This window comes from Trichomycterus rosablanca, chromosome 3 (genome assembly GCF_030014385.1).
Source record: "Trichomycterus rosablanca isolate fTriRos1 chromosome 3, fTriRos1.hap1, whole genome shotgun sequence".
NCBI lineage: Eukaryota > Metazoa > Chordata > Actinopteri > Siluriformes > Trichomycteridae > Trichomycterus > Trichomycterus rosablanca.
In genome coordinates, this window is record NC_085990.1 from 21,868,017 (window position 1) to 21,884,544 (window position 16,528).

General features: G+C 36.6%; 2 protein-coding genes across 3 annotated transcripts in view; one reads left to right on the forward strand and one right to left on the reverse strand.

Annotated features, from left to right (window-relative positions):
- The first annotated feature begins 1,280 nt into the window (after positions 1–1,280).
- si:ch211-196f5.2 (uncharacterized protein LOC556372 homolog) lies at positions 1,281–14,429 on the forward strand. Its single transcript, XM_062992280.1, has 5 exons — positions 1,281–1,355; positions 1,496–1,544; positions 9,586–9,835; positions 13,072–13,295; positions 14,350–14,429. Exons 1-5 carry the CDS (start codon positions 1,281–1,283, stop codon positions 14,427–14,429), a joined length of 678 nt encoding a protein of 225 aa, XP_062848350.1.
- ipo4 (importin 4) overlaps positions 14,311–16,528 on the reverse strand; it is a 42,507-nt gene continuing 40,289 nt past the window's right edge. For both annotated transcript variants that reach the window (XM_062991048.1, XM_062991049.1), the window contains one exon: positions 14,311–16,495. In XM_062991048.1, the coding sequence (XP_062847118.1) occupies positions 16,347–16,495 (149 nt within the window). In that variant the 3' untranslated portion in view covers positions 14,311–16,346. The remainder of the gene's footprint in view (positions 16,496–16,528) is intronic.

Below are 16,528 nucleotides of genomic sequence, written 5' to 3' on the forward strand. Positions count from 1 at the left end.
TTCTCTACAAAACAAAATATTTATTAACCTCCAACTCACTATAGAACAAGCCATGCTGCTCGTGTTGCCAAATCCACTCAGATTCATTTATTTCATCAGCGCACAAACTTTGATCTCTCGCTACTTGTTGATGTGCATGTTGTGGTATCATTAAACCTTTCATCACTTCTCACGTGTGTTTTCGTGACAAAACGTAGTTTTGGAGACCAGAGAAGCTCGCCTGTGATTCCCACTGGTGATAGATGGTGTAGTGTAAAACCGCCCATCGCCGATCAGTCGTGTAGTGTGAACATTACAGCGACCAGGTGTTAATCAGAGTGTCGTGTAGTGTAAACTTGGCATAAGCTGTTCAACAGCCAGGTGTATGTTTACATTACATTTACAATGTTGTAGTGTGTCAGACATATAAAATAATAATAAAAAATGAATGTTACTGTTTTCTGTTTTGGATTAATTATTTATGTAAACAAAATAGGCTACACAAATATTTTTAATAATGAGTGTTCTTTGTACAATTATCACATTCGTTCTCTGAACATCTGTACATATTTAAACAAAACCTGTTAATGTAACTCAAATATGCCTAAATGTGTTGAATCGAAATCGAAGATCGAAGATCGAATCAAATCGGGACCTTGTGAATCGGAATCGAATCGATCCAGGAAATTAGTGGCGATACCCAGCCCTAGTCTGCGGTGCAGAAACAGCTTTACAAATTGAAAAGTGAAATTAAGCACATTTTCCCATGAAGGGCCCTATTAATGACTTTGCATGAGTTAGAGCAGGGATTTTTAACTCCCCTTGGTGAGACAGCGCTCAATTGCGTATACCACGCTCAGCTTCCTTCCGCAAACAGCGCTCAGACACGGATGCCAAGCGCGGATTCCTGCACGCCCCCTTCCCCTTGATGAGGCACGGCTCACGCCCCCCTCCCCTTCATGGAGCGGCTCAATCTCGTGTGCCACCGGTTCATAATAATAATCTCGTGATGCCACGCCCCCCCGGTCAGCCACTCGCGCCCCACAGGTTGAAAACCCCTGAGTTAGATGGTAATAAAACTGGAAAGAAAGCTGAATGGTTCAGGACTGCACACATGCTAAATTAAAATTTAATTGGAAAATAACAATAAAAATACAATTTAAAAAGGTTTAAATTACAAAATTACAAAAATGATTTTCAATTTCACTTGCATCAATGTAGTGCTTATCCACCATGACCTTCAGTTACTATGGAAACATTGCTGTGTCCCTGCTATCCTCCATCACGGACTAGTTGGGAAGATGTCCGATACAGAGAAAGAGAGGGGCTTGGAGGAAGAGAAGTATAAGTGGAGGAGAGGACAGCCTAGTAAAGAGGTGTGAGATTTCTGGCAATAAGCTGTGTTTAACTAAAGTTTACAGTGTACTCCAGGTTCTTAAAGGAAGTTAAGTTAGTAAATTTGTCTGAAAAAAAAAAAGTCAGATATAAATGACTTAAAATTGCAAATCTTGTTCAGCTACTGAGAGAAGCTGCAGAGCCTGGTCTTGTCCTGTCTGAACTCTCAGGTTAGCATGGAACATTTTAGCACATCTTAATATCCTTAAAAATGTCCTTCTGGGTAACTTCATTATTAAAGGTTTGGCCAAATAAAAACATACAATTAATTTGACAGCTTTTCTTATGTTTAAATTAACAAAAAATATCATTTTTATAACTTCAAAAATGAAGGAATGATTTGGTGTTTTGGCCTTTGTATTTACTAAAAAAGCCAGTATCAGTGAAATAAAATGTATATAGAGAAGGGGTCACGTTTATTAGTTTTGCATTCAATTTGTTTACACCTTCACAAACCCCCTTCTCCGAAATTGCTGGAACATTTTTGTAAAATGTAATACAACCCCAAAATCAGAAAAAGCTGGAACAGTATGACAAATGCAAATAAAATATGTATTGTGTCTTACATTTACTTGGGCGTTTATTTAATTGCAGACAACATGATCCCAAGATGCCATTAATAAATCCTAAAAATATCATTGTCCTATTTCCATGGCTGGATTACTGACCGGGCCAGTGGGGCCAGCGCCCAGGGGCCCTTGAGGTCAGGGGGCCCCGGGGGGGCCCTGGCCCAAAACATTTTGCGATGCCTATCAACATTTATGATACAATATATTTTTATTTCCGAGGGCCCTCCATTTTAAGGATCCTCTGACTATTAGGGACTTTGACCCCAGGGCCTCTTGGGGGCCCTAGCCATGCTTTTGGGGCCCCTAGCCATGCTTTTGGGGCCCCTAGCCATGCTTTTGGGCCCTAGCCATGCTTTTGGGGGCCCTAGCCATGCTTTTGGGGCCCCTAGCCATGCTTTTGGGGCCCCTAGCCATGCTTTTGGGCCCTAGCCATGCTTTTGGGGGCCCTAGCCATGCTTTTGGGCCCTAGCCATGCTTTTGGGCCCTAGCCATGCTTTTGGGCCCCTTATGAAAATGGATGAGGCGTTGTGGCACTGCTCTGACTTCGACTTCTGGCTATTAGGGGTCCTAGGAAAGAGGGGGGCATATTTTTAGAGGGCCCTGGTTATGAGAGCCCCTACCAGGGGGCCCTAGAGAAGAGCAGGGCATACCATTAGAGGGCCCTTGATCACGAGAGCCCCTGCTATGGGGCCCTTGACTTCCATAGAAGTCGTTTACCATGGCTCCTTGACTTTCTAGGGACCTACAAATTGCCAGGCAAGCTACCATATTTCATAACAGACGTTTTGTTGCAAATATGCGATTCAGGCCCTTACTTAATGTTTCTGAATTTGTATTGTTTCAAAATTATTATGTTCAATTTCTCTTAAGCGCAGAGACACAAATTAATTTAGCAATTTTGCAATTATTTAAATTTAAGACAAGCAATTTCAAGCAGTTTGAATGCATACACACACTTAACTGAGCTATTTGATGTTCTTTTCATGCCTGACAATATGTCCAACAGTGAGCTCACTTTAAAGGCTAACTCACTCGCTGCAGCATATCCTTCAGATCTGAACATGAGCCTGGCAGATGAATTGATACAATACAAATCATTCATAACAGAAAAAGAAAAATGTCCTAGTAAAATGCTCAAAACCATGATAGTCCACACATCCTACTTAGGTAATGCACTAACTGATTATTAATACAGTCTAAATGAAATGATCAACTATTCAGTGTTTTAATTGTGTTCCCCATTTCTATCTGGTAGAATGATAAACAAATTAATGGGTAGCTTTGAAAAGGTCTTCTTCAACTCACTGCTCCCACTTAAGGCTGACCGAAACACTGCAGCTCACCTATTCTACACTATCCTAGGTAAAGTGGGATGGTAAAAGTGGTGTGTGTGTGTGTGTGTGTGTGTGTGTGTTGGTCTTCTTTCTAACATTCTGATGTGCTGCTGTGTTGTTTGCAGAGTTGGTGTGTGTAAAGAAGTTGGTTGTAAGTCAAACTGAGCCATATGGAACTATCATGGTTAGCGAAAAATGACTGCATGATCACATTTAAGAACCTCCACACATATCTATATTCAAGGTATTTAATATGTTCCAGTATGTTTTTTAAAGATAATATATGCACATTACTAAAACAGTTACAGAATTTTAAGATTTAGATTTCAGTCACATAATAAATACACTATATGACTAAAAGTATCTGGACACCTTACACCCTATTTCAAAACCATGGGCAGTAATATGGTGGCACCATCACCTTCACGTTAAACAACAATGCCTTGCTCACAATCATCACTCCAAAGTATCCCAGTGGTTTTTAACAAAGTTTAAATCAGGGCTCTGTATTGTCAAACCATTTATTGACCTTGCTTTGTGCACAGAGAAACAGTAATACTGAAGGTAACGGAAATGGAAATATATTAACTCAATAATAATGAGTGTCCCAATACTTTTGTCCTTAAAGTGTATTTTACATTTGCAGTTCAATAAGATAAAAAGTTAAAGTTAACACAAATCAATATGTTAAGACAAGTTTTAAAATGAGTTTTAAACACATTTTAAAAACATTTCAAAATGTATTTTATTTTTTAAGTTGTATATAATCAATAATTTATGTCATTTTGTTCTTAAGGTTTACTACTTTGTTTTAAAAATGATCAATAAATACATAAATAATTGCAGGCTGATGTTTTTTTTTTTTTAACATTCTATTTAAAATACACTAGACCAAACAATTACACTAACAGAATTCAACCAAAACAGCTTGTGGCCATGTCAGAATTCAAATTGCAATTCTGAAGAGCTACAGAGGGAGCTGCTCAAATTATTTAATCTTTTCCTGCATTTGGACCATTGGAGTCAAAGCATTACTAAACCCATTTACGAAAGTGGAGACAAAATGGACCTGAATAATCTCAGAGGCATCTGTGTAAGCAGTAAGCGGGAGAAGGTTTTTAAATTACAGAATTCTGACCTTCCTTTCCTCAAATCATCCTACTGCTGACCACATTCATACCATAATTAACTAGAAATACCAGAGAAATATATTTATTATTATTATATTTGCTTGTTTTGGTAACTTTAAAAAGCATTTCACAATTGAGAATTGAAGTTCTTTATTCAAGAAAGAGGGGTATGACAGGGATGCAGCTCAAGTTTGACACAGGTTAACATTTATGTTATTGTAAAATTCATACTTTACGAAGATGACTTGGTACTGCTGTCACCTACTGTACATGGCCAACAACAGCACCTGGACTTGCTTAAAAAGAATTCTGGGCAGAGAACTGGGCCTGGGCAGTAAACATCAGAAAGACCAGTAACATTCATTAATTCATTGTCATGTTGTACCACTGCTTTATCCTGGTCAGGGTAGTGGTGGGTACAGTTTCCCAGAATCACTAGGTGCAAAGCAGTAAAACATCCTTGACAGATCACCAATCCATTGCAGGGCCTCAGCCATCACCTGAGTTAATGTCAATCATGTCAGTATGTAGACTGACACAGTCCTTATGAAGAATATGTGGAGAATTTCAAAAGAAAAATGTGACAATGACAAGTCTGTATTGTTCCATGCCTTAAGAAGTCAAAGTAAAGTTAAAAAAAAAGTCAAAAGTAACTGCAAGAAACCCTGTTTTCTTTTATTCTTTTTTTTTGTTTAGTTTTTTCCCCTTTTTTCATCCTTTTTTCTGGTTTGGGGTTGTATGTCATCACCTTAGAGAGTATCATTCGTAACTATCCCAACCCATTCTTACAAAACCTCCCCTCCACCCCAAATACTTCTCAATATCCCTACCACAATTATTGTTTTACCATTATGGTAACTGTATTTTTATTTTATTTTGTTTCACATTTCTTATATTATTATTTTTTCCTAATTCTTTGGCAACTGTACTATAAAGTAATGTACATAATTGATTGATGCAAGCTATTTGATTGATTGAACTCTATACACAGAAAGGACCTTGGCTGCCTGGCCAGGGTATCAAACCCAGGCCCTTTTTGCTGTGAGGCAACAGTTCTACCCATTGCACCACCTTGCTGCCAAAATGAAATATGTTCAAGCTAATTACTATTTGCCAGCCCCCTTTGTCCTTATTCTGAGCTTCTTAGAGAATTTGCTGACTTTCTTTCCAATTTAGTACTGTCAACTGATAAGGCATTTGATATTACAAAATCTATATGTGATGGGATCTACTCACCACTGTAAAAGTACCTCAGATTTACTCTTTACACATTAACTCTTGGTATTGACATATACAAGCCTGCTGTTCTACCACAAAATTATTTATTTTCAGATCACTATCTAACTAAATGATGGGATACTACACTGGAAATGTGTAGGATGGCATGGAAAAATGCCCTAATTGAGTATAACATGACCTTAAAAAAGCCAGCTCTTTATATGTCTCCTCTTTAATAGAGAATAAAAATAATCCATGCTTCCTTTTTAATATAGTATCAGAACTTAAAAGAAATGTAACAGCAACATAATTTAAAATACCACTCAAGTGTACTAATGATTTTCAAAAAATCTTTTATGATAAAATAAAACAACTTCAAAGTGTTCATCATTCACACAGTAAGCAGCAATAAACCCTGAGCATCATGAGTGCTGATATTTTATATTTTAAAGGAATTACATTCCTTTAATCCAATCTCTCAAAATGAGCTAACTTCAGTTAACTGTTAACTTCAGTTAACTGTTAACTTCAGTTACCTAGTTTACCCTATTCCAACACACTTAAAGAATTACTCCATGCCATTATAGAACCTTTAATTGCCCAAATCTTTTAAATGTGCTGTTATTAAACCCCTGATTAAGAAGCCCAATCTTGACTCATACGTGCTGTGTAATTATAGACAGATATCAAACTTTCCTTTTGTTTTAAAGATTCTAGAAAAAGAAATTTCCCCCAAAATTATGCTCTTACCGACACTGAAATAACATTCATGAAACATTTCAATCAAGATTTAGACCCAACCATAGTACTGAAACTGCATTAATAATGGTAATTAATGATCTATTAATGTCTTCTTATAATTAATGTATCTATCTATTTTGTTGTATTTTTAGATCTTAGTGCAACATTTGATACTGTAGATCATATTATTTTACTGGATAGGCGCACAGAAGTGTTGAAGGACTGGCATTTTTGGTTAATTATAAATTTTTGGTTCATCTAATGGTTAATTATGCTAAAAAAAATATTGTGTTCTACAGGGGTCAATACTGGGACCTCTATTATTTACAAAAAAAATCATAAACATGACATCAACTTCCACTGCTATGTAGACAACATGCAGCTATATAGCCCTGCAAACCCAATAATATTCACAATAATATTTAGTTAAGATTTAGGATTGTGTAAATGTTGTAAAAGACTGCATGTCATGTTACCTGTGACCTGTGGTGGAAAAAACTCTTAAATGATTACCTCAAAGGCACCCTCAGTACATGCTGCGTCATTATGCTGCTTTGTTTCAAAACTGAGTCTGAATGGTAACATTGGAATGTAGCACAAGCTGGGCAATTCCCTAATGAAAAGTGGAAGGAAGAGTGCAAAGCATGATTCCATAAGTCATTGTGACATTCCATTAGTGATTGTGATATGTGACACATACATAAACACAGGGCACAGTTATTGATACAACACTTATTCTGAGGTGATTAAAATGTCCCATGTTGCTGACAGCACACAATAAATTAACAATCCTGATCTTTAGCCCATTCCTCCAAACAAAGCAGTTTGTACTCTGGGATGTTGTTTGGTTTCCACACACAAACTGCTAACTTAGTTCCACAACATTTCTTTAAGATTAATGTTGGGACTTCGACTTTCATTGTTAATATGGCATGGCATATCCTGGCCCAGATGCAGCAAAACAGGCCCAAATGTTGATACTACCACATGTGTTACTAATTCCTGATGTTTAAAACAGGGTAGCATACCTGATTGTGATCCCATTAATTGAAAGCATCTTTAACTGCTAATTTGCTAATATAGGTTCACAAAATTTTGCCATTTTCATCAATAAATAAATGACTAAGTGTAATATTTTGTCTCATTAGTTGAATTGGGTTCTCTTTACCTACTATTACAACTGCTGTAAAAATCTGATGTTTTATATAAAATTGTATTGGATTCACTAACTTTCAAGCACTACTGTATGTTGCTTTAAACTACATATGTACCCCTCAGCATTAACAGTGCTTTCACATAGCACCTTTTTCTAAAGTGCAGCCATTAAATAAGGAAGTTTGTTTACAAGCATCAATAACAGGGGTCATCAAACTACGGCCAGCGGGCCGTATACCGGATGCTTTAATTTGACCGGCCCCTTTAACCACAGCAACAATACATGTTGTCTGGCCACTGTTCATCTTCGAACTCACAGTATTATAACGGGAAAAAAATAACAGAGGAAACAAAAATTGGCCACCCAGAGTCTCAGTACGGCAGCGATCCAACGGGTGGCGCTCCAAGCATGAGGGGAGTGATTGGCGCATCAATAGAGAGATGAGTGACCGCAGCCACTGAACTGTGTTGCAAAGCAGTTAAGTGGGATTTCGTTATGAAAATCCTCGTGTCCTGTGTTAATTTCATTAAAGCTAATGCTCTTAACTACAGGCAGTTTCAGGAATTCTTGTCTGAGCTGAAGATGTGCTTTACTGAGATCCGCTGGCTGAGTCGGGGCGAGTTTTGAAATGTTTTAACGACCTGCTCCCGGAGATCAACGCATTTATGCATCCAAAATCAAAACTCAAGCACATTGTTTAATTTTTATGCTTCTCTTTCCATTGCTCCCCGATCTCAATAAAACATGCACTCAAGTAACTACCGTTTTCGACAGCATCTACAGTACATCTGTGAGCAGACTTTTTCGAAGTTGAAACACCTTAAATCTCCAACCAGATCCAGACTCACTGATCAACATTTATTAGCTATTATGACTGGCAGTAACAAATATGGAACCTGACGCTTACTCTCGTCAGGCAAAAGCAGGCTCACAGTTCACACTGATTTTTTAAGGAAACTGTATGAGGTAGGATAATGGAAATTATTAAAATAAATAAAATTTCTGCATTATCATTATGAACTACAATTATACAAAGCACAGACAATACATCCAGTATACATAGTAAATAGCTTTTTTGGGTGTGTTTACTATTTCACCTGCCGTCCGGCCCCCCGAAACACTGAAGAACAGTAATCTGGCCCTTTGGTTAAAAAGTTTGAGGACCCCTGATCAATAAGGTAAAACCTTATACAGTATATCTCTTATTTGTGCAGTTTTTAAATGCATATCTGCAAAAGATAGAGTTATAAATCATTGCTTTCATTTTTATTTGCATTATTCTTGTCAAAACATTTTTAGAATTTAGTTTGTATCATATAATTTAAAAAGAAAACAATAGATTTTGGCTCTGGGAATCTGAATATAAACTGGCCTCCAGTCACTTTCTGTGACGAATTTGCTTTGTTGTCCTTTTGTCAGTGTGAGTTTTCTCTGATTACTTTAGCTTTCTTCAACATCCCAAAAAAGTGAATTGACTGTGCTTAATTACCATTTGGTAAAAGTAAATGAGAAAGTGTTAATTTTAGTGATGCATTCTGATGAATTGGTTGTCTGATAACTGAATAATGAACAAAAAATAAATAAACATTGGACTTGGATGATGATGAACACTAAAAGTTCTGTCCAAAAGCTACACAAAGGTGATGAGAATTAGTCATTTTATTAGAAGGTAGGCTTCAGGGCTGCACAAACACAGCGTGGACCCAGCAACGTAAATAAACATATGTCACACTCAATTATCTGTGTTTGACAGTCTAATAGACCTTACAGATTGGTTCTACATTGTTCACATTCTCACTGACCAGTTAAATTGAAAGATGCTTCAGAATCTATCTAAATTCATCTCCACACCCAGCACACATCACTTGAAGATGAAAAACAAGAGAAAATAAGGTTCACTTCTTTAGTTTCCTGTTTTATTTTGTATTGGTCTACCAGGCGGAGAATTTTATTTATTTAGTTAGTTTTACCCAACAGAATAGGCACTTGAAAGAATTTACTGGAGTAAAAAAAAAAAAGATCCTGTTCAAAAGATCAAGCTGAAAAGGACTTTTTTTTTTCAGTCAAGCTGGCGGGTGGAGAGTCCCAGGATGGGGGACATCAGAAGTCCCAGGATAGGGGTGAAATTCAGGAGGTCCAGGTAACCAGTGCTGCAACCAAGAATTCTTCAGAATTCCATTATGAAGAAAAAATGGTACGAAGTGAGGTGGAAAAAGACATTCCAATGTGTGTGTCCCTGCCTATTGAGATTATAAGTGCAGACCGGGTTTTTCCTTTCCTGAACACCACACTTGCAGATCTGGGCATTGATGAGTGAGTCCTTAATCTTAACCTAATATGTTGTCAACATCAACATCTTACCTGCTATGCTTATATCTACATTAACTCATAAATATGTTGTTTAGTTTGGAATTGTTGCTACTTTAACCCTTAAAGACTTTCATTTACAAAATTACAGCAGTTGTTCATTTATACACTTGTAAAGTTGGAATTTTGCTGCATCTAATACACTTATATCAGTACACACACACACACACCCACCATCATCACTAAGTGGTCCTGTGGGAAATCTCGTATGATTAATAAATTTGGTACAGAGAGTAGCAAAGTGTTCTGAGCAACAGATAGGCCGCAGTCAATAAATGTATATTCTATACCCACAATTTTCATTTGTGTTGTATAGGTGTGGCTAATAAAATAATGAATGTAAGTACCACATAGATGTACCTAAAAGTGCTTTATGAATATACACATATACAATTACTTTGACTTTTATTTAATTGGAGACAGTATGAACCCAAGACAATTCATGTTTTTTTCTGGTCAACTTCTTCCTTTTTTTTTTTTGGTAACATATATCCATTCCTGCATTTTAAGCATACAGCTTATTCTAAAGAGTTGGGATGGTAAAGCATTTACCACTTTGTAATGTAACTCCTTCATACAAAACCCTTGCCCATGTGGTTTTATCAGCTATTGATTATACGGAGGTATCAAAGATCATGAGTGTTCAGCTTAGACCCTTGCTATTTACGCACTGAAATTTCTCTAGATTCTGGGAATCGTTTAATGATATAATGCACTGTAGAAAGAGAAATATGCAAATCCCTTCCAATCTTTCTTTAAGGATATTTGTTTTTAGACATTTCTCACGCATTTGTTGACAAACTGGAGATCCTCTGATCATCGTTGTTCCTCAAAACCTTTGGTGGATACTTTTGTACCAACTCATGACCCGTTTGAAATCACATAATTTTTTTATTACTTTTTTTGGAATGTGTAGCAAGCTTGAAATGCAGGAATAGATGTATATTAACTTTTTCTGATATAGGGTTAAAACTATGTTTGTTATATTTTACCTGCATTCCCAAAATGTAGACATACTGTATGTATGTGCATTGCACTCTAAATATTCTGAATGCATAAATAAATATTATCCTTTACTATATATTCAGATTTTTACATGTACAAATTTGTAACATTCTACTTGCTATAAAAAACAGTCTAGGTAATTTAGAATCTAGAACTAGAGACACAATATTATTATTTGGTCATTCATTTATTTAAAAAAAATTATCGAAATGTACATACAGTGGGGCCAAAAAGTATTTAGTCAGCCACTGATTGTGCAAGTTCTCCTACTTAGAAAGATGAGAGAGGTCTGTAATTTTCATCATAGGTACAAATGAGAAACAAAATGAGAAAAAAAAATCCAGGAAATCACATTGTAGGATTTTTAAAGAATTTATTTGTAAATTATGGTGGAAAATAAGTATTTGGTCACCCACAAACAAGCAAGATTTCTGGCTCTCACAGACCTGTAACTTCTTCTTTAAGAAGCTCTTCTGTCCTCCACTCGTTACCTGTATTAATGGCACCTGTTTGACCTCGTTATCTGTATAAAAGACACCTGTCCACAGCCTCAAACAGTCAGACTCCAAACTCAACCATGGCCAAGACCAAAGAAAATTGTAGACCTGCACCAGGCTGGGAAGAGTGAATCTACAATAGGCAAGCAGGTTGGTGTGAATAAATCAACTGTGGGAGCAATTGTAAGAAAATGGAAGACATACAAGACCATTGATAATCTCCCTCGATCTGGGGCTCATCCCGTGGGGTCAAAATGATCATGAGAACGGTGAGAAAAAATGCCAGAACTACATGGAGGGACCTGATGAATGACCTGCAGAGAGCTGGGACCAAAGTAAAAAGGCTACCATCAGTAACACACTACGCCGAGAGGGACTCAAATCCTGCAGTGCCAGGCGTGTCCCCCTGCTTAAGCCAGTACATGTCCAGGCCCGTCTGAAGTTTGCCAGAGAGCATATGGATGATCCAAAAGAGGATTGGGAGAATTTCATGTGGTCAGATGAAACCAAAATGGAACTTTTTGGTAAAAACTCAACTCGTCGTGTTTGGAGGAGGAAGAATGCTGAGTTGCACCATACCTATTGTGAAGCATGGGGGTGGAAACATCATGCTTTGGGGCTGTTTTTCTGCAAAGGGGACAGGACGACTGATCCGTGTTAAGGGAAGAATGAACGGGACCATGTATCGTGAGATTTTAAGCCAAAACCTCCTTCCATCAGTGAGAGCATTGAAGATGGAACATGGCTGGGTCTTCCAGCATGACAATGATCCCAAACACACCGCTCGAGCAACGAAGGAGTGGCTCCGTAAAAAGCATTTCAAGGTCCTGGAGTGGCCTAGCCAGTCTCCAGTCCTCAACCCCATAGAAAATTTGTGGAATCCGTGTTGCCCAGCGACAGCCCCAAAACATCACTGCTCTAGAGGAGATCTGCTTGGAGGAATGGGCCAAAATACCAGCTACAGTGTGTGCAAACCTGGTGAAGACTTACAGGAAACGTTTGACCTCTGTCATTGCCAACAAAGGTTATGTTACAAAGTATTGAGTTGAACTTTTGTTATTGACCAAATACTTATTTTCCACCATAATTTACAAATAAATTCTTTAAAAATCCTACAATGTGATTTCCTGGATTTTTTTTCTCATTTTGTCTCTCATAGTTGAAGTGTACCTATGATAAAAATTACAGACCTCTCTCATCTTTCTAAGTAGGAGAACTTGCACAGTCAGTGGCTGACTAAATACTTTTTGGCCCCACTGTATCTGTAAATGGCAAAAGTAAATGATTAGATGTTAATTTAAAAATAGAATTAGAGTCAGGCATTTTCACAGGTGTTAGGGGCTGCAAGATCTAGCACATGTGTGAACATCTGATAATGTTTAGGCAATATGGAAAATTGTCAAGGCTTCACAAAGCTTGACAAGTTTCACAACTACAGTGGGAATTGATTTACAAAATTTTAGATTATTGCATTAATTAATTAAACAAAGAACCCCTTATTTTAACAACAGGAAACAATGCTACTTTTTACTTTGTTAAGGACATACTATTTTACATTTATACCAAATTATTGAAAATTTTTATTTACTCAAATTAGAAATGTGTGTACTTGTGCCATCTGTTGTCACCAATCATTGTTCTTTTGTATATTGAATAATATATATTTATGTTGACATTTAGCTCATCCATAAAGGAACATGTGGTTTGGGTGGACAGCAAGCGCACACAAGTAAGGAGCAAATCAGGCAAACTAAAAGAGAAGGAGGTGACCGTTTTGGAGGTACGAGTGAAAGCACAGCATCCGGGTAATGCCAGGCCTCAGGAGGTTCTCTATAGCACAGAGTCACACACTGACCGCTCATACTGTCGTAGTGGCATCGCCATTCTACCATGGACTCAGTCAGGTTAGAAACTCCTTTAACTATTTTGATGATGATATAAGTATTGCTAATATGACTTTAATAATTGTAGCATTGCTTCTTAAGTAATTAAGAGGGGGATTAAGTATTTAACCAGATTTATAATGCATTTCTCCCCAATTTTTCTTCCATATCCAATTACCCCATCATATTTTACAAACCTCTACTGCTGCTGACCCCCACTGCTGAGCGATGACGATCCCTTCCAGCATTCCCACCCTCAGATGAGCCAATCTTTGTCAGTATAGGTGCCCTGCCAGAAGTGTAAATAATTTGTTGCTAAGAGTCTGGATGGTCCATTTCTTCCAAAAAAAGATCAAAAATACTGATTTAATGTTTCAAACCCAGATATACTCAAACCCAGAGAACTCAATGTTGCTTCTGGACATGGTTATCATAAGGCTTCTTCTTTGCACAATAAAGTTTTGGGTGGCATTTGTGCATGTAACTCTTTATTGTAGTGCTTGACAAAGGTTTGCCGAAATAATCCCTTGCCCATGTGGTTGTATCAGCTATCAATGAGTAACAGATCTTAATGCAGTCACATCAGAGGGATCTGGGATTACAGGTGTTTAGCTTGGGCTTGCACCCTTGCCTTTTACACACTGAATTTCCTCCAGATTTCCTGAATCGTTTAATGAGATTATGAGAAAAATATGCAAATTCCTTCCAATCTTTTTTTTTAAGAAACATTGTTTTCAAACCTTTTAATAAATTATCATGCATTCTTTGACAAACTGTAGATTATCTGCCCATCTTTGCTCAACAAAGACTCAGCCTTTCGTGGATACTGCTTTTGTCATCATGATCATGATAACAATCACCTTCTGACATCACCTGTTTGAAATCCCTGTTATTTAGTGAATAAAGCTCATTACACATTAAACAATACACAAAATATCTCTGGTTCATACTGTATTGTGTATACCAGTGTCAGTCTATACCCACTGTATACTAATTTTGTCATTTAGTTAAGCTATCTAATCACAAGATGTCCTGCCTCAGATAAGTAACTGTCATTTCTTTTATTTTTGAACAGCAGACCAAAAGCTTCAGCCACTACAAATGATGCCGACTTTGGACACACAATCCAACTTTACAAGGGAGAAGACAGAGTAAGAGATATAACCTTACAATGTTCAACTGAACACACAGTGGAAACCGGTCAAAGCAAACAGTTAAACTATTGAACATTTGGCAACATTTTACACTACTGTTTATAGGGCTTTAAGACACAGCTAAGAACAAATGCATAGATTTACAACAAAACAAAGACATGCAATGAAGTTTATAAAGCCTTTAATACTTTCAGATTCACTGACATGATTGTCATTATGACAAGCTTGACATTTTGGATATTGACATTTTGCTTTCCCCATTGACATTGGTAAATGTCATTTGCTTGCATAGATGTTTGGGATATTATTAAAATGTAAAAGGTTATTTAAGCATGGTTTTAAATTAATGGAACAACTAATAAGTAATGGGTTTTTGTCATAAACAAGAGAATACAAGGGGCAGAAAAAAATATTAGTAAACCCGATTACTACGAGCCACTGATTATATGGGTCCCTGTGACTGCCCGTAGTTATGTCACTGTACGTAGTCTTTTGCAAATGTTTACACAGCCCTGGGTTTATGTTGGTAATTATGTTGGTATTATAAGTGAAAATATAATTTATGTATGTTTAATGTTAAGATCATATTTTTCATTTATTTTGATCATAGGATGTCAAAGACCAACTGGCAAGTTATGTTTGTTACATATGTTACAAGCTATGTCATTTTATTTTCCTGAATAAATAACTTCAGATATACATTAGTCATGTAAATTTCTAATGTATTAGTCAGAAAAGGTGATCATAAGATGTCAAACATCACAACCAAACTTCCTCCAAGTTGGTATAAGAAAAACATATACAGATCTGATAATGAAGTGCAAGGGCACTGGCAAAAGTCCATAAAAACATTCTAAATAATAAACTAATCACTTGACAGCCATAAAATGTCAATTAAATTATTTTTTGAATGGGCTTCAAGTTCTCAGAAAAGAAAAGAAGAACATAATCCTAAAAGCCAAAAAAAAAAATTAGTACATTACAAAAAATGTAAACAACAAAAGACACTAGACAGCATATTTTGTAGGTGCTCTTTTACTATTAGTTAATTAACTTGAAGTTTATTTACTAGTTATAATTGAAAGGCTATCGCACCACTGGGATACAAAGCCATGTCATGACAATGTGTCAGAAAAGTGCCATATGGAAAATGTAACTTAAGTGATGGTGTCAACTTACAATAGTTTGTTTACATTATTTAAGAACTGATGTCTCTTGGAATAAGCCTATATACCTTCATGTTTATTCAGGCCATTGTTATTTGCCTGCATAGATCTTACAGGTATAGTTGAAAAGTACCCAAAGTTAGTAAAGCATGTTTTTAAATTAATGGAAAAAAAAAAAAAGTGATGGGTGAAAAGTAATGGTATAACACATTTGCAAAGGCATGTAACGGCTTTAAAAACGTTGGGCAGTAAGCACAAGTATATACTTATGTACTATATGGTCTGTTTGGTCGGACTAGTGAATGTTTTGCTACAACACTGGATTTACGTTTGAAGAAAACTAAATAATGCCTTTAACCCACAATGTCTATAGTTTGTGTGTGCACCTAAATACTTTAGAAGAAAAAAAACTTAAGAGCTACTATGACTGTCATTTACTGTTCAACAGGGTGTTTTAATAAAATTTATTTTTCTGTCGATCTTGACTGGTGATCTAGATATGACAATTCAGAACACGTTCAAAAAAAGTATTTTTCATTGTACTTAGCTTCAGACCAAAACAAGTAACAAAACAATACTTGAAAGAAAAACACACTAACAGATATCACAATTGCTAAGTTTCACTGTCGCAAAGCAAATTAGTAAAGAAGTGCTATGGTAATTTTAAATAATTATGCTTTTTAAATATTTATTGTGTCATGTACAGAAAACTCCAATTTGAAATGTGGCTTGTTTTTACATAAATGGAGGCTTTAAATGTCCTCTGACATTGAGCACTGAGCAAGAGCTATACTCAACTTGGTCCTCTTCTCAACAGGAAGTGACATCACAGCACTCTCAAGTTCCTGAGAGTATTGTTGAGCAATGTTTCTGAATAATGTGATAAGGGTATTCTGGGTGTCTGAGAAAAAAATACAAGCAAAACATATTTAAG